At 41.2% G+C, this 21,641-nt stretch overlaps 1 protein-coding gene across 16 annotated transcripts in view; it reads left to right on the top strand.

The window, feature by feature from the left end:
- Window positions 1-21,641, top strand: part of ZMYND8 (zinc finger MYND-type containing 8) — a 134,395-nt gene that overhangs the window by 46,912 nt on the left and 65,842 nt on the right. For all 16 annotated transcript variants that reach the window (XM_065566640.1, XM_065566639.1, XM_065566643.1 and 13 more), the window contains 2 exons: window positions 1,493-1,563; window positions 19,092-19,240. In XM_065566640.1, the coding sequence (XP_065422712.1) occupies window positions 1,493-1,563; window positions 19,092-19,240 (220 nt within the window). The remainder of the gene's footprint in view (window positions 1-1,492; window positions 1,564-19,091; window positions 19,241-21,641) is intronic.

Here is a 21,641-nt window from a genome sequence, read left to right as displayed (position 1 = left end):
GTTCAGCATCCACCACTTGTTGAATCAAGGAAGATTTTGTTACCACCCTTACACATCAAGCTGGGTTTGATGAAGAACTTTGTCAAGGCCAGAGACAAAACACAAGCAGCTTTCAAGTACCTCCGTGGAAAATTTCCAAGGTTAAGTGAAGCTAAGATAAAGGAAGGTGTCTTTGTTGGTCCTCAGATTCGTGAACTTCTTCGAGGTGATGCATTTGACTATGCACTGCGTGGCAAGGAAAAGACGGCATGGAAAGCCTTCCAGTTAGTGGCAATAAATTTTCTCGGAAACAAGGCAGACAACTACAGGTTGTTGGTGGAAAACCTCCTCAAGGTATACAAAAGCCTTGGTTGCAACATGTCACTAAAGATACATTTTTTGCACTCTTATCTAGATTTTTTTTTTCCCACCGAACTGTGGAGCAGTGAGTGACGAGCACGGCGAGCGATTTCACCAGGACATTGCAACAATGGAGAAATGTTATCAGGGCAAATGGAGCCCATCAATGCATGCAGACTATTGCTGGACAGTGACAAGAGATGCTCCATTTAATGAATACAAGAGACAAGCCAAGAAGTGCCGAGTAGATACTGAATAGGACTAAACTATGTACATAATAGTTTTTTGCCTTTTGTTTCATAATAAATTTTATTTATATAACCCTTTTGCTGATTTTTAAAGTGTTACATAAACAGGACAGGTGAAATATTATCATGTAAAGCAACCATAAACACATGAAAAGACCTAGATTTACCGTTTATGATTAAAACTCTACTATCTACACAATATACATAGACATAAAATGTAAAAACTTAAATATCTTAGAAACCGTAGCCAATCAGTTGTTTTAATTGTCATATTTGAATTCAGCACATCAAAATACATAATAAATAGCACATTTTATCTCTGAAGCAGACGACTTCTCAAAAATTGTAGACCAGCGTTATTGGTAGAGTTGCATGGAGGTGAATTACACAATTGATTTTTTTCAGGTTGTAGAGCCTAATTTTAAAATCCTAAATTTTAATCCTTGTCTGTAAAATTACATGTTAGGCCCTAATCCTGCAAACTGTTCTGCAGAGAAAGATCTCTTCACTCTGTGAAGTTAGTGAGGTGCTAACATATGCAGGAGTCTGTCCATACAGTTTATAGGATTTGGACCTTAGACTATAAACTCTTTGGGACAGGAGCCCTGTCACCTACTTGTCTATCAACTATCATTCACATTTATGATGCTATATAAATAATCTCCCATAGATGTTGGAAGACTAACTCACATTAAAATTAATTAGTGAAATTTGGGTAAATACCCTGTGTATCAGAGGCAAGATAAATTCCCTGTGTTCAGATAGTGTATACTCCACTTGAGAATGGACCTTTAAAGTTATATTAGATTTCTGGCCATAAGTATTTGACAGTGTCACTTCAAGCTTTTATGCATGAACCTAAATATGAAAATAATATGTTCTAAATTTCTTTCTAACTCCTGTAGCTTGGCTGAAGAGGAAATAAAGGCAGAGCAGGAGGTGGTGGAGGGGATGGATATCTCCACTCGATCCAAAGGTGAGTGAGGAAAAGTGTACTTTATCTGTATTCCAGAGCACAGGAGGAAACTGGACTTCTTCGTTTAAAATCAGCAATGCAATCTGTGATCTGTAATGCAACTAACTAGACTGAAAACATGAATTCTTAAATGCATATTGGCTTAATTAATGGAAAAATCTCCTTTCTCTAATTCTTTGTTGTTGTTTTTTTAAATATTGTATTTGAATTGGGGTATGGATTATCCCCTGGTTTTATCAGGTATATTATTCTGAATACATTGTGTCTGAGAACATTAATTTTCTTTTGACTTATGATCTTCCAGTAATCAAAATTTGATCCAGACTTTCAAGATGTGTCATCTTCTTGTGGTTTTCCCTACTCACCATGCCTGGTTTCCCTTGGAAGTCATCTTAAATTTGGAATGGCAAAAAGGGATTAAAAAAGAAAAGATGTCCGCATGTCCCAAAAATGCTTAATCATAACTTCACTAAAAATAAACAGGGAACATGAAATTTGCCCTTTCTACAAAAATTGGTCTCAGGAGCATGAATAATTTCAAGAACCCCTGAAATATGCATTGATTATCTGGACAGGAAGCCAGGGCAGGCTGCAGAATTCTAGAGAACTGAAAATCTCCATCATTTCTATAGTTTCTAAATAGAGAAGTGTAGCCGAAAGTGTCTGACTGCCCTATGGATTTTGAAACCCTGGCTCAGGCCATCCATGTTCTTTTACATATATAAAAATCATGACCCTACAGCTCTCCAAAAGCTGAACTGTTAGCAGCAATGAAAAGAAACAAAAATTAGAAAAATTCACTAAATTTTCCTAATTTTTGTTTCTTTTCATTGCTGCTAACAGTTCAGCTTTTGGAGAGCTGTAGGGCCAGGATTTTTAAGGAGTTCAGGACCTAAATAATGTACCGTTTAAAAAAAAAAAAAAAAATCTGGCCCTGGTGTATATGGGGTGCCCACATTTTAAGCACTGTCATCTAACCCTGCACAGATCAGGTCTGCAGTCCTTAAAACAGTGACCACAGTCAATGACCTGTCTCCACTAGGGTTTCCAATGTTGTTAACACCAGTGGGGCTGAACTGAACAGGCCTTTATGAACAGTTATCACTTGTAGGGAAAGATAAATTTGATGCAAGACTAACTGTTAAGAGTGTCCACATAGAGATTTGCATCTGCTTAACTAAAGTAGTTTATGACCCAGTTGAAGTTAAACTGTACCTTCTGTGTGTAGTCAATCCCTTTGTGGCTGTCTCTTCTGGTGTGTTTTTTTACAATGAGAGGACTAATATGCATTATTTATCTTGCTGTAAAAACACACCTTTTTGCCAGTAAAGGCATAGCCTGTGAAGAAACCATGAGACTGCCTATGTTAACCTTTTGCATTCCATGACTTTTTAATGATTTAACTGCAGAATTTTAATTTTGAATTAGCCTTGTCTTGCTGCATTTAAAAAAAAAAATAAAAACAAAGAAAAAAAAATCTGCTGCTTCATAATATTAAAATTTAAATTGTTAGTCACTGCTGGTCATACCTCATGACGATGAATGGGATGAAAGGGGGGCAAGTTCCCGCTTTCCAGGCTGCAGTTATTTGGTTGGAGATTGGTTTCTTTGTCATTTCACGTGACAGCTGTATTTTCACAATAGAAAAGATGACTAAATTAAAAAACCTTAGCATTTATAGAAAGCAGCAGAAATTGTGACGAGATTCTAAAACTGCTGGGTGTTCTTGTTTGTTTTTGGTTTGTTTTCTCTACCTATTATTTTCTACTGTTCTGATGTTAATCTTACAGAGAATTTGTCTTTATGTTTTAGCGCCAGTCTAAATTGGGAGATTGACCTGCTGTTATTCCATTATAGCTATGCTGGTCAATTTCCCTTGATGGCACAGTTAGGCCATGTCCCTAGTACTTTTGTGGGTATAACTTACTTTGCTCAGGGGTGTGAAAAAAACCACCCCTCTGAGCCACATAAGTTACACCAACAGAAGCACCAGTGTGGACAGTGCTATGTTGGCAGGAGATGCTCTCCCTCCGACATAGCTACCGCCACTCGTTGGAGGTAGTTTAATTATGTCGATGGGAGAGCTCTCTCCCATCGGCAGGGAGCGTCTGCATGAGCAATCTTACAGCCAGCTGCATCAGTACAGTGGTTTAATTACAGCAGTGGCTGTATGTCGGCATAACTTGCGTCGACAAAACTCTGTAGTGTAAACAAGGTCTACTCTATCAGACAGTTTTTCTCGTATAAGGTGCATCCATGCTAGGAGAGCTTTGCTGGTATACTATATGGGAATACCTGTATTTGCAACAGGGACGTGCACAAGTGGGGGCAAGCACGGGCACGCCCCCCCCCCCCCCCAATAATTGTCGGGGGCATAGAACTTCTCGGCCCCTAGGGCCACGGAGGCAGGAAGATCGAGTGACGAGCTCCTGACGAGGTTGGGGCAGGGTGGAAGGAAGGAAGATTGAGCTCCAGCCGGGGCCGGGTGGGAGGGAGGGAAGATTGAGCTCCTCCCGGGGTGGGAAGGAGGGGCAGGGAGCTTCTGTGCCCTCACCAAAAGGGGTCAAATTTAAATTCCTGCACACGTCCCTGATTGGTTAAACATTGGTAGTTTAGACCTGCCTAAGAATGGTTTATTTTGATTTAGCGTAATCTAAGGCCTTGTCTACACTGCCACTTTATAGTGCTGCAACTTTCAGCGCTGTAAAGTAGCAGCGTAGACAGTGCACCAGCACTGGAAGCCACTCCCCTCATGCGGATGGTTTTTTTACAGTGCTGGGAGAGCTCTCTTCCAGCACTGGTGCCGCGACTACACAGCCACGTTAAAGCGCTGCTAGTGAAGACATACCCTAAATCAGTTCACGCTAAACTGAAATAAAACTGGTTTAAACCAAAATAAGAGTGTCTACACAGCCTTTTACACTGGTCTAAGGGTTTGTCTACATAAGGAGTTAATCTGGAATAGCTATTCCTGGTTAAGACTAGTAAAACTATTTCAGAATAAGAATGCCCACATAGGGAATTAATCAGGAATAGTTGTTCTGTTTAAATTCACTCCCTACCTACATTCAAATTTACTTTCCTGTGTAGACAAATCCTCTGACCTTGATATGACATCACGCCTTTAAATCCCAGACTAGACATGTTTCCTAGCTCTATCTCAGTAAAATCTTCTTAGGCCATGTGTACACTTACAAGCTTACGGTGGCACAGCTGTGCGACTGTAAGAGCACTGGTATAGCTACGTTATGCCAACAGAAGATAGCTCCCCCGTCAACATAATAAAACCATCTCAATGAATGGCGGTAGTTATGTCGGTGGGAGAGCGTGCCCCTTCAACATGGCGCTATGCACACGAACACTTACGCTGGCAAAAGTTATGTCACTTGGGGGTGTTTTTTCACACCTCTGAGCGATAAAAGTTTTGCTGACATAAGTGCTAGTGTAGGCATGACCTAAAAGACAAACCAGTTGTACTTTTGAATGTGCTTAACCTGGTCAAGTTTTGGTTCTAAAGTATGACTGTTTTGTCTTGACTAGTGTGAGGAGGTGAGCTGGAGGAGGAGATGGGGAACAGCCAAGTGTGAAGCAGTTGAGAGGTGGGGAATAATGGGGCCAGGGCCCTTCCACTTTTCGACAGGGGCCTCACTCCCTTCCCCTCCTCTTCTTCCTGAATGCCCCAGCCACCCACCCCCGGCCAGGTCGGCTGCTGGAGTCAGGCCAGGGGAGCCCAGGCAGTTGGGCACCGTGGACCATAGGCGCTGACTCCATGGGTGCTCCGGGGCTGGAGCACCAACAGAGAAAAATTGGTGGATGCTCTGCACCCACTGGCAGCTCCCCGCCCCCACCTCCACTCACCTCCGCCTCCTGTCCTCCTCCCCTGAGCGTGCCGCTGTTTGTGTGGCAAGTGTTGGGAGGGAGGGGGGAAGAGAGGGAACGCGGCGTGCTCGGGGAAGAGGCGGGGCCAGGGCAGGGATTTGGGGAGGGGTCCAATAGAGTCAGGGAGGGGCGGAGTCGAGCTGGGGGCCGGGAGGCACAAGCTCCCACCGGTGCCAAGGAAAGTTGGTGCCTGTGTGGTGGACCCTCCACCTGCCTGGGATTGGGGGGTCAAGAGCAGCCCCCGGCCCATGTCCCCATGCCACGGGGGCCCCCCCATCGCCATCCAGGGCAGGAGGGTCCCCGGCTCCCCAAAGCTACTCACGCGCAGCTCTTACCTGGACCCAGTTCCGGCTGGGGGACCGCAGCCCAGCCATGGTAAGAGCCGTGTGGGCAGCTGTAGGGAGTCGCAGACCCTCCTGCCCTGGGTGGAGACACAAGGCAGGGGCTGCTCTTGGCTGCCCCCACCCCAGGCAGGTGGAGGATCTGTGGCTCCCAGCCCTCTTCAGCTTCCGGCTTGGCCAGGGGTGGGGCCTCAGGCGGAAGAGGTGGGATGGGGGGCCTTGGCTAAAGGAACTCGCTTCCAAAAGAGATGAGAATAACCACAGGCCTCCCCACTTTTAGAACTAAATGTAAGACTTCTTTCTTGAACTTAACCAGCAGAAGCTATTGTGCCTTTGGGGTAAATTGAGTGCAGTATTTGTATTGCATGCAAAGATACAACAATATGATAATTGGCCCCAAATATTAATAAGTGCAGAAAATGTGTTATAATTGTTATATTTAAACAAAAATACCTTTGACCAGTAATACTACCTTTATGTAGAAGACCGAAGTAACTGATGTTTGCAGTGGAAGCTCTCGTTAAGAGGGTATAATTACCCATCTACTATTGCTAAATATAAATAGCAGAAAACTTTATCAGAAAACCAACCGCATCTTTTGGTGAGAACTTAATGAATATTTGTAGTATATGAATTTAAATATGTAATTTCAACTTTGGGTAGAACACATTTTCTCTTTGTAACAAAGAGTTTTGATGTGAAATGGAAACTACTGATAACAAATCAGTAGTTCTTGGCAGTATTGGCTAATTTAAAGAGTGTTGTCTAACTGGACAAGATTTCCTTGCGTTTTGAAGGGTCTGTAGTGCCTTTTTTTCAGGCTTCTTAGCAAAGGATAGAAGCAATCTAAGACTCCGCTTCCAGATACACCGCTACCTCGATATAACGCCACCTGATATAACACGAATTCGGATATAACGCAGTAAAGCAGTGCTCCGGGGGTGGGTGGGGGGGAGCGGGGCTGTGCACTCCGGTGGATCAAAGCAAGTTCAATATAACGTGGTTTCACCTATAACGCGGTAAGATTTTTTTAGCTCCCGAGGACAGCGTTATATCGAGGTAGAGGTGTATTATAATGATGGGCACTGAAACAATGTAGATAGACAAGCTAATTGAGATGAGAAAACACTCCACAAATTATTCCTGGGGGAATTCTGCGCCACTGCTCATGTGCAGAATTTATGTCCCCGGCAGATTTCTTTGCTTCCATGACTTTCTGATGGGGAAGCAAAAGGAAGCCACAGGAGCGGTCATGCGAACCTCCCCAGCAGTGTGTTTCAGGTGCTCAGGGCAGCCGGCAGAGAGGTAAATCACTGTGGGGCAGAGGGCAGTACTGGGGAAGACCCGGCTAGTGGCTCCTACCCTGTGTCAGTATCAGCTGCTAGTCCTGGCTGGGCTGGGGAGGATGGGACTGCCTCTTCCCCTGCACGGCATCTGGGGCTGGATCAGACCCATCCCCAGATTTCTCCCCAAGATGCAGGAAGCTCTGCAGACTCCCCCCACCCACTTCCTGCACCCATCACTCCTCAGCTGCAGGGGGAGGGATCCCTGTACAGGGAGCTGCTCCCTCTCCACCCAACTCCCGTGCATCCAGACCCCCTCATAGGCAGACCCTCCCACTGAGCCTCACGCCTCCTTGCACTCAGAATCCCACACCTCCTGCACCACCCCAACGAGCCACCTGCACCCAGATCCCCACCCCACGGAGCCCCAACCAGCTGGATCTGGGTCTCCACTCCACTAAGCCCCACTCCCCCAGCATCTGGACCACCCACTGAGCCCCCCCACATCCAGACTCTCCCCCACCCTCCACTGAGCCCCAACGACTTTCACCTGGACCCCCTGCAGAGTTCCATTACTGTTGCACCCAGAACCCCCCAACAAGCCCCTGTGAATCCAGATCCCCCCCCGCACCCGGATCCTCCACTGAGCCGCCGATACGCAGATTTCCCCACACAGAACCTTCTCAACCCACACCTGGATCCCCCCCCACTAAGCCCCTCCCCATTTGGATCCTGCCTTGCTGAACCTGCCTGCCCACACCTGGTGTACCTGGTATGGAGGGGCAGGGCCCTGGGGTGTTTCTGGGGCAGGCCCAGTCATTGCGCTGTGTCACGGTTGGATGCAGCCTCACTGCTGAGTCCATGTCCTGGGGTGGGAGCTGCACAACGATCTCCCACCTCTGTGCAGCCAGTGGCCTGTGCTCCCCAGTGCCATGCTGGAGCATCCACATTTATTTGACAAATAAAATTTGCATAATTTTAAAATACTATGTGCAGAATTTTTATTTTTTTGGCGCAGAGTGCCCTTAGGAGTAACATATACATAGGTGTCTTTCTTTGAGCAGTTCATTATAACATTTGGTCCTGTTTATTCAGTGACCTCAGCCTCTGCAAGTAGTCTTAAGCAGTAAAGGAGTTAAAATCTGTCAGTAATTTAGTGTGGGGAAATGTAATGTCATCAAGATAAGTGTTTTTAAATGAGCAGAAAGGTCCAGGATGCTGAGAGATCTTGACCCTTTTTCTTACACTGCAAAATATAAGGGGCTCTCATTAAAGTTGTTATAATCTGGCAAGGAAATTACCTTTTGAACCCAGCCACATGAGGATTTGAATCCACAAGCTCTAGCATCATCTAGGTCCCTACACTGCTGGGCCATCTGAATGAAGTTTGTGCTCTGTTCCTTATAGGAAGGACTGTGCTAGTTAAGCGTGAGGCTTTATTACAATAGCTGAATGGCTCCTCAAGGATCAAAACCATTGCCCATCATCAGGCCAGACCTGTGACAACCATGGCTTAAATTGAAGAGACCCTTATAACTAACTACTATCACAGAATATCAGGTTGGAAGGGACCTCAGGAGGTCATCTAGTCCAACCCCCTGCTCAAAGCAGGACCAATCCCCAACTAAATCCCCAAATGGCCCCCTCAAGGATTGAACTCACAACCCTGGGTTTAACAGGCCAATGCTCAAACCACTAAGCTATAGCCTCCTTTGTTTTTCTTGACCAAAGCATAGGAATACACAGGATTTTGCATTATGGATTATATGGTACTTTATGTATTCACAAGCATGGCAAGTGAAATCCAAGGAACTAGACTCATGACACAACACGCTTTGTATTTTACAAAGGCAAAATGAACTCTTCTGATTCCTACAAATTCAGAAATTAAGAGGAAGATTAAATGCGCGTACAACCTGAACTATCTCTTTACCTGTAAGAGTGTTAGGATGAAGCATTGGGGAGCCTGAGTTAGTGCTCCTTATACTGTGTTTGTTTTGTGGACAGAGGACTTCCATGTCCAGGATTCTTAAGATAGCATCTTTCACTGATGAGAGCACACCCAAAATTAGATGGAATTCAGAGAAGAATGGAAATGATCTAAGAATTCGAAGAATTGATTTATTTAGTCAGATAACTAATTTATGGATTATTTTTCTGAAGTAGCAGTAACTACTACTCCCCTGTAGTTTTTATTTTTGTGTATGTGTGTGAAAATCAATATAGGCTAGTATTAGGGAAGAAATTTCTGTTGAGAGATCCCATCTGGTTTCCACGGTGGTCTTGGAAGGGATGAGAGAAAGTGATAAAACGTATTCATAACATTACAACCACTGTCTGCAATATAATTACAGGTATCTAGAAAAAAAGTCTAAAACTTGCCAAACTAGTCATTTTCATTCCCACTTCCCATTCTAACTATCTTTCCCTCTCAGTTGCTCTACTTTCGTTCTCTTGTTGGTGATTTAATTTCACTGGTTCTCTGGCAACTAGAGATTCTTTCAGGTGACCAAACCTGAATTTCCTGTTTTAAAAAGCAGTTGGGAGAGAGAACTGATCCTTCAACAACCTTTCTCACGCTCTCACACACAAACAATTACATGAAACCAAATTTTGACCTATTTGCTGGTCACCTTTAAGTCTGGCAGAACTGTCCACTCTTAAATTCATTCAGTACATAAAATGGAGGCATATCGCTAACTGAGATTCTCTTTGTGATCCCCATCACCATAGTATCTGAGCACCTCACAATCTTTAATGTATTTATCCTCACAATACCCTGGTGTAGGGCAGTGCTGTTATTCCCATTACACCAGTGGGGAACTCAGACACAGAGAGACTGGGCCAATATTTGTAAAGATATTTAGATGTAGTTTTGTTCAGCAGTGAAGTGCCTAACTGATTTAGGAGCCTAAATATAATTTTAAAAGGGATTTAGGCACCTGGGAGGCAAAATCCCATTGAGGCTCAAGCATAGCAGTCCCCAAATACCTTTAAAATCAGGTCCTAAGTAACTTGCCCAAGGAAGTCTCCCAGGTCTCCCAAGTGTTGGGCTAGTCCCTTAAACATTCGACCATCCTTTCTCTAAGACATATATGATTTCTGTGAGGTAACTGAATTATCCTCTTGATCATTATAAAATTGTATATATTAGGTACATAAAAGTAAAAAAAGTGCAGCTCTCCATGTAGAACAGTAAGACATTCCCGTCTTATTATAAGTATTCTAGCCTGTTCAGCTTGTTCTTTATGTTGAAGGCTTTAGTCTTAGGGGGCTGTTGTCACATTTGGGAGATAGCAATAAACTTCTGTAAGTATTTTGAATGTGAAAGTGAAGTGACTAATGAAACAGAATTTCCAGAACAGAGGATACATTTTGTGACTGTTGCTAAGCAGTACATTGTGTATGTACTATTCATGCAGTGATACCAAGTACTTAATCACAAAGAGATGATGAAATTCTCACCCGTGTGTTAAAATGTAATATGAGAATGCAGCAGCAAGAGTGAAAATACCTAGGGCCTGCTATCCCCCATGGAGAGGCCTTGTCACTAAGGGTATGTCTTCACTACCAATGTTAAAACGCTGCCGCGGCAGCGCTTTAATGTGGCTGTGTAGTCACAGCACCAGCGCTGTAAAAAAACAACCCCCACAAGGGGAGTAGCTACCAGCGCTGGGAGCCATGCTAGTGCACTGTCTACTCTGCCACTTTACATTTCCCCTTTTATATGTGTGCAACTGATTGTTTCTTCCTAAGTGGAATACTTTGCATTTGCCCTTATTGAATTTCATCCTATTTACTTCAGACCATTTCTCCAGTTTGTCCAGATCACTTCGAATTTTAATCCGATCTTCCAAAGCACTTGCAACCCCTCCCAGCTTGGCATTATCCACTTTATAAGTGTACTCTCTATGCCATTATCTAAATCATTAATGAAGATATTGAACAGAACTGGACCCAGAACTGATACCTGCAGGATCCCACTTGATATGCCCTTCCAGCTTGACTGTGAATCACTGATAACTACTCTCTGGGTAGTCTTTTCCAACCAGTTATGCACCCATCGTATAGTAGCTCTATCTAGGTTGCATTTCCCTAGTTTGTTTATGAGAGAATCATGTAAGACAGTATCAAAAGCCTTACTAAAGTCAAGATATGCCACATCTACTGCCCCCCCCGCCACCCCCCCCCCAAAAAGGCTTGTTATCCTGTCAAGAAAACCTATTAGTTTGGTTGCTGACTGTTACTTATCACCTTTTTATCTCCTAGGTGTCCGCAAATTGATTGATTAATTATTTGTTCCATTATCTTGCCGGGTACTGAAGTTAAGCTGACTGGTCTGTAATTCCCCAGGTTGTCTTTATTCCCCTTTTTACAAATTAGCACTATATTTGCCCTGTGAAATCTCATGGGTTTTACATGACTTTTAAAAGATAATCACTAATGGCTCAGATATCTCCTCAGTCAACTCCTTGAGTATTCTAAGATGTATTTCATCAGGCCCTGGTGACTTGAAGACATCCAATTTATCTAATTTCTAACTTCTTCATTCCCTATCTTAGCCTCTGATCCTACCCAATTTTGAGTGGCATTCATTGTTAGATGTCCAATTGCTACTAAATTTTTTGGTGACAACTGAAACAAAAAGGTCTTTTAGCACTTCTGCCGTTTCCACATTTTATGTTACCCTTTATGTCTCTATCTAGTTTAATCTCGTTTGTGCCTTGGCATTTCTAATTTTGTCCCTACATGCTTGGATTGTTTATTTATATTCATCCTTTGTAATTTGACCTAGTTTCGACTTTTTGTAGGATTCTTTTTTGAGTTTCAGATAATTGAAGATCTCCTGGTTAAGCCAGGGTGGTCTCTTGCCATACTTCCTGTCTTTCCTGCACAGTGGGAGAGTTTGCTCTTGTGCCCTTAATAATGTGGCACAGTAAGAACTGTTTTTCCCCTTAGACTTGTTTCCCATGAGATTTTACCTACCAACTCCCTGAGTTTGCTAAAGTCTGCCTTCTTGGAATCCATTATCTTTATTGTGCTTTCTTATTTATTTATTCTTCTCTTCCTCTGATTTCCTTTTTTAAATAAGTACTCCCAAACTTTTTGTAGAGGGGGGAGAAGGGAAAGTAGGAGGAGGGAAATTTCAAACTCTTAATTTTTTACTTTCTATTCTTTGTAATATCCTACTTAGAAGTGTGAAAATAAATTATTATTGGGCAAACATGCATTTCTACTCCTGACTTCCTTCTAGAGGTAAACCATTTTTGTTTTATAATCAGAGTGGATATTGTCACTTTTGTTCTTACATTTCATGTTATCAGTGGTGGATTTAAAATAGAGGGAAGACAGAGATGCCTAGAATTTAAAGGACTGGGATTCCCCATTCAAGTATAGAAAGTTTAGGATAGTTAAATTATAGGTCATAACACTCTTCCTTTTTAATCCCAGTGTTCTAATTTAATTTATAAAAATGGCATTCTTCCTTCCAGACCCATTTTAAAAAAGGATAGTTGTTTAATAAAAGTCTGGAGTTCAATCAACTCCAGACTTTGGAACTCTTTTTTTCTCTTGGTCTTTTTCTAGGGATAGTTTAGAAAATCATGAAATGTAATCAAATCAACATGTCCTTGCTTTTCCTAATCTGCTTGCTGCCCATCTCACTGACATTAACTGAGGCTATGTCTGCATATACACTTGCACCAATTAGAATGGTTTAGTTAAACCAGTGAAACCTGTGTGGACACTTTTATTTCAGTTTAAGAGTTGCTTATTTCAGGTTAGTTTAAACATATTCCTAAACAATAAGGCTTGGTCTACCTTTACAGGTCTTATAGGCAGAGCTAAGTCTGGTATGGGTATAATATTTTTTGTCAAAAAAGCTATGCCTTTAAAAGCAAAGACACAGTTATACCTGTATAAAACAATATAGCTTATTTTGCTTCCCTGAACCAGAATAATCTAAACTGATATAAGCACTTTTATACCATTATAACTGTTCCTATACTAGGGAGATTTTACTGTTTTTACTATGCTGACATAGTTGAAGTGGTAAACTTTTCAGTGTAGACAAGGCCTAAGCTAAATCCAAAAAAGACAGGTGTAAAGGAAAATAAGAATGTCCATTCAGCCTTTTGCACTAGTTTAAGTAAATCATTTCAAAATCACATCTTAAGTTAAAGTGGTACAACTCTGTGATGCATCCACTAGGAAAAAGTTGGGATTTTTTAACCATGTGTAATATAGACCCTCTTTGTCAGTGGTTCTCGACCTGTGGGCCGCTTGCGGCCCAATCAGCACACAGCTGTGGCCCATGAGACATCTTCAGGGCCATACAGGTAGTATATTTATTGTGTGGATGTGGCCCACATAACACATAAAGAGCTGGTAAATGGGTTGAGAACCACATGAAAAGTTTGGTTCAAGTGGTTTGCCCAGCATGACAGGAACTTTGTGGGAGAGGCAGGGATAGAATCCTGGTCTCCAGCATATTAAATTGCCTCAAACTTGAGACCATCCTTTCTCTATCTTCAGTACCTTGTCTCATGTAATATAAATCTTTCAGTTTCATCAACAAATAAGGTAGGGGGTTCTACAGACTACAGCTTCCTTCACAATACGCTCCTGAGTCATTCGCTGAGCATGGTCCATGTATCCTGTGCACTGAATGAATGAAGCATAGGTTCTGTGGAAAAAATAGTATGTGATTATGCAATTAAAGACTGTATCATAATGCATATGCACAGGTATTCTTAATTCTGGCATTTGGGAATGTTTGAGTGTTTGACTTTGCAACCATACTGTTCACATGTTTTGTTAAAATGCCATCTTCTAAATTTTCAAATCAGCAAACTGAAAAAGCAGAATTTTTATAATGTAGAACCATACTGATTCCCATGTGTAGCTGGGTTGGGACCTTTAGATTCACAGCACAGATCTCTGCTACTTGAACTAATGGACTCACTGGTAGCAGTAATAAGCTGTTAGTGTCTGTCTGGGCCAATAGGGAATGAAACATATTTGGCCAGTGAGTTTTACATCATAGGACTGTAGAGACTCCAGAATCCTGGATTCCATTCCAGGTTCTGGAGAGGAATGTGCTCTAGAGGTTTCAGAACCTTCTGCCCCTGTCTCTTGGCCTTCCCCAAACCTGACCCCTTCTATATCTTGTTTCCCTCAGCCTGTCCCAACCTTACCCCTCTACCCATCTTCCCCTGACTCCTGTGTTTTTCTCCCCATCTTTTCCCTCCCTCCCCAAACTCAGTATCCCCACAATTTTGTTCTTGAAATTGGTTTTGTTGGAACTATTCAAAAACACTCAGGCTGGAGTTGACACATGGCATGTAAAATTTCAGAATAAATTATTAACGTTTGGCAAAATTGTAAGCAACTGAAAAAACAAGCACTTTTTGTGGTAGGTCTCAGGCAACTTTAACTATAGGTGTCACCATCAGCTCTGCCTATAAACTGTTTCTACATAGTGGCAATCAGTTGCTCGAAATTATATTGATATATATGTTGTGGGAGCGTGTTTACTGCCTAGAGGCGCCCGGTCTGTTCCTGATTCTGACTTGCTCAGTTGCCTCAGGCAAGTCCCTCCTTGCCTCCATTTTTTCATTGTCAGATGAAAATTACAATGCAGCGCTTACGTACCTTATGTGATGGTTGTGAGATATCATTAATGTTTCTATAGGGCAGAGGCGCCGACTTTCCAAAGTACCGGGGGGTGCTCGGCTCGTGGCTCTGCCCCAGGGCCCGCCCCCAAGGCCCCACCCTCACCTCGCCTCTTCCCACCCGCTCCCCCAAGCGCCCCGACTTCTCGCTCCTCCCCCCCAGTCTCCTGCACACCGCGAAACAGCTGTTCACGGTGGGCAGGAGGGGGGGAGGCAGAGTGGAAGGCGATGATCTGCGAGGCCCGCCGGGAGGCACTGGAGGGGGTGGGGGGGAGCTGATAGGGGGGCTGCCGGTGGGTGCTCCAGCCCCGGAGCACCCACGGAGTCAGCGCCTATGCTGCAAGACACTTCTCAGTATTCACTAAAGAATATTCTCAGGTGTTGTCTACACAAGAAAGTTGCACTGGTTTAAATTAAATTGATTTTTAAAACATTTTAGTTAAACCAATGCAAATCCTTGTGTGGTCATTCTTATTTTGCTGATTAAAGTAGCTGATTAAGAGTTAGCTTAACCCTATTCTTAGCCAATTTAAACCAGTTTTATTTAGTTTTTTGTTTAAATGGACTAGGAATGTATTTAAACTAAACCCAAATAAACCACTCTTAAATCAGAAGTGATCTCACAGCCTTTTGCACTAGTTTAAAATAATATCTTTAATTAAACCAGTGCAACTGTCTCATGTAGGTAGGACCTCAGATGAATAGTCCTCTGAAAGTGCCTTTTCTTGGTTGTACCTTCCTTCATCTGATTTTCTTGTTTTTGTGTGCAGTGGTTTTATTTTAAATTGTTACTTTATTTCATCATATTGTTGATTGATAATCACTGGCTAGAGATGTGCTACGGTGCTTGTGGGCCTCCTGGGAGATGCCATACAGCACTGTTTCTGTCCTGAGAAATAACTGCCCTGTCTAGAAAATTCCAGATAATCACTTTCTGCTGTACTGCCTCTAACATTAGAAGACATATTTAAAATATTTTACTGGAAGTTCCAACAATTAACTGCCACCATCCTCTTCGTTCTCAGTTGATCAGCCTATCATAATTACTGTTGTATGATTGACCGCAGCTGAGAAGAGTTCATTGCTAATTGGGGTAGATTCTGTTGGTGTTTTCATAAATATGTTTGGGCTAGCACAAGTACTTTCTTAGCTGAAAGTTTCTCTTTTCCATAATTGTTTATATTCTTCTCCAAGCCTGTGATTTGCCTGCATTCTCCAAATACATCCCAATATCATAGACTTACTTTCTACTGGCAGTACAGTCCTTTCTTGAGCATTTCCTGAACTTGCACAAGGAGAAAACTTAATTGCTTCAGCCTCTGAGTATTTATTTTCTCAAGCTGTTGGTTTCCTGAGACCAGCAGCTGTGTGAAGATTCTGCACGTATTTTTGACTGGGCTAGTGGCCAAGAATGTTCGGTTACATGAGCAACAGTCTGTAACTTTCTGGGCAGATGACTTTTGTAGCTGGTTGGACACCATTCTACTTTTTCTATCTAGTCTGATTGCTAATGGCTGTATAAAACAAACCATCTCTGTCAATGACATTTAGAAAATTAAATGCGCAAACATACGTTAGTCTTTTGACAGTGATCTGCACTGTTGTGGCAGACCAAGATTTAATTCCCAGTATCAAACTTAGGCCTTAATGTCTCCAGGAGGCTTTTTTACACTGCTGTAAGTTCATCAGTGCAAATCCCCTAGTGTATACATGTTGCACCAGAGCAGTGCAACTACACTAGTGCAGTGAAACCCAGCATATTATTATTATTGTATTGCCATAGTGCATAGGAGCCCCCTCCATGCTCCAAGACCCCATTGTGCTAGGCATTCTACTAGCACAGAATAAAAAGACTGTCCTGGACAAGGTGTTACGAGAAGATAGTGCTGTGGAACTAGTCCATTCTGCCTCAGGTTGTGGGAGAAAGAGTGCCTTGTGTCTCAACAGGTTACATCTTTAGAAATGTAAAGGTAGATATTGATGAGCTAGGAAGGAGATCTTACCTTCCCCTGGGAGGATAGTGGCTGCAACACATACCCTTGTTTATACTAGCTATACTGGCAAATCTTCATAATGGAGATCAGGCTTATCCTGGCAAAAATATTTTTTAAATATAGCAAAACTTTTTAAGAATAGACCAGGTCTTACTGTGGTGGATGTTAAAGGAGGGTATGTGTGTGTGTGCATATGTGATGCAGGAAGAGGATGGATGGACTTGCTGATGAACAGTAAATGTTACTGTAGAGTTCATTTTGTCCTGCCACTTCAGTATGAACTCTGAAGTGATGTGCAATTTAATATGAATCTTTGTAACTCTGTTGCTGCTCTCTGGATCTAAACAGGTCTCACAATACAGCTTAGTTAAGAGTGCTATAGCTTTTGGGATGTTTTGTAAATCAGCAACATTGCTTCATGTTAGAAATGGTTAGGCCATGTCTACACTACAGCCTCTAAGGAGGCACAGTTGTGATGCATAATGTAGACCCTTCCTAAGTTTTTCTGTTGTTGCAGTTAATCTACCTCTCTGAGAGGTGGTACCTAGGTCAATGGAAGAATTCTTCCTTCGACCTTCTCGCATCTACACCAGGGGTTAGGTCAGTGGTTCTCAAACTTTTTTACTGGTGACCCCTTTCACATAGCAAACCTGAGTGCGACCCCCCCCTTACAAATTAAAAACACTTTTTTATATACTTAACACCATTATTAATGCTGGAGGCAAAGCAGGGCTTGGGGTGGAGGCTGACAGCTTGCAACCTCCCCCCCCCCCCCATGTAATAACCTCATGACCCCCTGAGGGGTCCCGACCCCCAGTTTGAGAACCCCTGGGTTAGGTCAACCTAACCACAGTAATCAGGACACAAGGTTTTTCACAGCCCTGAGCTACATAGTTAGGTCAATCTAATTTTTAAGTGTAGACCAGCCTCAGTATGTCAGGCATTTGTTTGAAGGGGAGAAGTGACTGAAGAGACCCATGGAAAAAGTCCCCCGATCTTTTTTTTTAATCTGTTTTGTTTCAGACTTTTACTGCTTTGTTTGTTCATTTAAAAAGTTTAAGGAAAATTTAAACAGGTGTTAAATTAAGCCTATTAAGTAATTAGCATTCACCTTTGGTTTGTCAAGACTTATTCAGTGAGAGCTTATTGTCTACTACAGGTGATTATTTAATTGGGCCTTCTAAAATATGGCAGTAAATTCTTTGTAATCCAGCCAAACTTTCCATGTTCATTAGAAATCAATTCAATTTGGTAACAAGAAAAAAAAATCAAAAACACTCAAATATTGTGTATCTTTTGACTCACTGTCAGTCCTTTCTCACAAGAGAAGTTTAAATAGAGGTTAACCTTTTCTTGACCATAAATAATTCCTCTTAAAGGTCTTAATCAAACACAAAAATAGAGTCCAAGAATAAAAATGTTAATAAATTCAAAATTTATAATAGGTCCTTTGAAGATCTCAAATCTATTACCTGATTTTTCAGTGGGGAACAGATAATGCTTAAAATCCTGGTTGGAGGCTTCATTTGTTGGTGGTTGGTTAGTTTGTTTTTTTTATGGGAGAAAGAAGGCTGACTTGATGGGTGTTCATTGAAGCAAGCTGGTCAAGCTGTTTTTTGAGGCTGAATCTCTCTTCCCAATCCCTTCACATTTTTGCTTGGTTTTCACAGGATACAGGGATCAACAGGGATCTTGTGTTGTTAAAAAATCATGTTTGAAAAAGTTTTGAGATCTTGAAATGACACATGCTGTAAAAGTACAAATATTACTATTTTGGGGGCATATTTATAATATATCTTGGGGACCAAAGAGACAAGTGAAATTTTCCTCGATCAAAAATGTCAAAGGTTTATTGAAATAAAGGGAAGAAAATCTGGATTGCTCATTTACCACATATTAATTTGTGGCTCCTATATTCCCCTCCTTCAGCTTTGTAGCCTCTGGTTCCCACTGTGTTACTTGACCTATTGCCATCAAGAATTACAAATATTGTTGTATCTTTGCTTCTTAAATTTAAGGTATAATTCTAGTAAAGAACTGTCCACTGCTAAGCTTCATCACTGTATCCTGTATGCTTCAGAATTACTCATGAAAACAAGAAAAGTTTATTTTAAATTTAAACCTGAGTGTAAGCTGAGAGCTTTCTAACAGCATGTATGGGCATTGCATAGCTATGTCCCAGCTACCAGTTTTATCAACTCCTTGTTGAAAAGAGATTGAGAAATAGTGCTCTATTCAGTGAAACAGTAAAGAAATGCAGACTGCAGAGCTATGTAGGTCTTGATTGGATGCATTTTCAGCAAACATTTCAGGAAGTATATTATGGACTCTTTAAATGTGTTATTGTATTTGTTATAGATCCTGGCTCTGCCGAACGCACAGCACAAAAGAGGAAGTTTCCCAGCCCTCCACACTCTTCCAATGGCCACTCCCCCCAAGATGCATCTACAAGCCCTATTAAAAAGAAAAAGAAACCTGGCCTATTGAACAGTAACAATAAAGAGCAGGTAATGGAACTCATTGTCTTAATGTGATAGTAGCACATGAAATAATTAAGGATGTAATGAGAATGGATCTGGAGCTTTCTCCTCTTTACTCAGTTTCATATTGTACTGCAGATCTCCATTAGCTGATTGTGGTGAATGGACAAGATAGCTTAATAGGCCTTTGTCTTCCCTAATATCTGTGAAAACAAGGGGCACTCTGTGAAGCCAAAACATAGGAAATTTAAACTAAATCAAATGAAATGCTACTTTACTTAGCATATTGCCAACATGCGAACTTCTGAGCAAAAGAAGTTATTGAGGAATATATTCTAAATTATATTAATTCATTTAGCTAGATCTTTTTAAAGGACAAAATTTATTCATAACAGTATTTGTCATCATTAATATGGAAATAGTATCAGGAAAATCAAAACTCAGGTCTGAGAAGGATTTCCCCTCCCCCTTACCCCTGTTACAAGCATTAACAAGTATCTATGTGCTTTATAAGCACCTGGTGGGGAATTTTTCCCCTGAATCACTGGATAGTGGCCATTGCCTAAATCAAACCAGATGAATCAAAGGGTCACACTCCTTGTGGGTATTTTTATTTTCTGTGTCCAGGTGAAATTACAGGTGCACCATATAATACTGTTCAGAGTTTACCTGACCTGCTGGAACAAATTCAGAAGCTGGTTTGAGCACCCTCTGAAAAACTGGGCTTATTAAAGTTCCATTAAGGCTGTCAATTAATCGCAGTTAAGTCAAGCGATTAACGGAAAACAAATTAACTAGATTTAAAAAATTAATCGTGATCACAGTTTTAATCACATTGTTAAAAAATAAGAGAATACCAATTTAAATTTATTATAAATATTTTTGGATGTTTTTCTACATTTTCAAATATATTGATTTCATTTACAACACAGAATACTATTTTTTATTACAAATATTTGGACTGTAAAAAAGATAAAAGAAATAGGATTTTTCAATTCACGTCATACTAGTATTATAGTGCAATCTCTTTATTGTGAAAATGTAACTTAAAAATGTAACTTTATTTTTTACATAACTGCACTCAAAAACAAAACAATGTAAAACTTCAGAGCCTACAAGTCCACTCAATCCTACTTATTGTTCAGCCAATCGCTAAGACAAACAAGTTTGTTTACATGTGTGGGAGATAATGTTGCCTGCTTCTTATTTACAGTGTCACCTGAATGTGAAAACAGGCATTCTCGTGGTACTGTTGTAGCTAGCATTGCAAGATATTTATGTGCCAGATATGCCAAACATTTGTATGCCCCTTCATGCTTCTACCACCATTCCAGGGATGCAGATGACGCTTATTTAAAAAAAAAAGTGTTAATTAAACACATTGTTACTGAACAACTTGGGGGAGAATTGTATGTCTCTTGCTCCGTGATTTTACGTGGATTCTGCCATATATTTTGTGTTAGGGCAATCTTGGATGATGACCCAACATATGTTGTTTGATTTAAGAACACTTTCACCGCAGATTTGACAAAACACAAAGAAGGTACCAATATGAGACTTCTAAAGATAGCTACAGCACTCAACCCAAGGTTTAAGACTCTCAAGTGCCTTCCAAAATCTGAGAGGTCTGAGGTGTGGAACATACTGTCAGAAGTCTTAAAAGAGCAACTCCAATGTGGAAACTACAGAACATGAACCACCAAAAAAAGAATATCAACCTTTTGTTTGTGGCGTCTGACTCAGATGATGAAAATGAATGTGCAATGACCCACACTGATTTGAATAATTATCGAGCAGAACCCGTCTTCAGTACTGTACACTTCGTATTCTGCGTTGTAATTGAAATCAATATATTTGAAAATATAGAGAAAACACAAAAATATTTAAATAAATAGTATTCTGTTGTTGTTTAACAGTGCGATTTAAAATTGCAATTAATCAGGGCAATTTTTTAAAATCTTGCGACTGATCATGGTTAATTTTTTTAGTCATTTGACAGCCCTAAATTCCATTTTAAATATTAGATGCTTTATTTTTTAATTTTTACTTTCTCATGCCAAATAATCACTTCACATTATCTACAAGCAACTAATGAGAATTTTTTTTCTAAAGCAGTTGAGTCCAAAAGCCATCCTGAAATTAATGGGCATTCTTGATTTCTTACGTGTTTTTGATAACACAAAACTGGGGGTTTGTAGTGAATCTGTTGGCCTTATTGCTGAGCCACTCTGAAAGTGGACTGTTTACCATGTAAATTGACCGCCTGTCCTATTAACCCTTAAAGGTAATCTGAAGACTGGTGTAGAAATTTGTTTTATACCATTTTTGGTATGTACAAAGAAATGTACAATGAAAGCTGAGAGTGTGTTGAATTTTAAGTGGTCCTTTTCAGCGTGATGCCAATGTGTGTTAGAATAAAATCTATGGA

Source organism: Chrysemys picta, chromosome 13 (genome assembly GCF_011386835.1).
Source record: "Chrysemys picta bellii isolate R12L10 chromosome 13, ASM1138683v2, whole genome shotgun sequence".
In the NCBI taxonomy this organism is placed as follows: Eukaryota; Metazoa; Chordata; order Testudines; family Emydidae; genus Chrysemys; species Chrysemys picta.
Note: the sequence above shows the minus strand (reverse complement) of the source record. Positions and strands in the feature narration are given on the sequence as shown.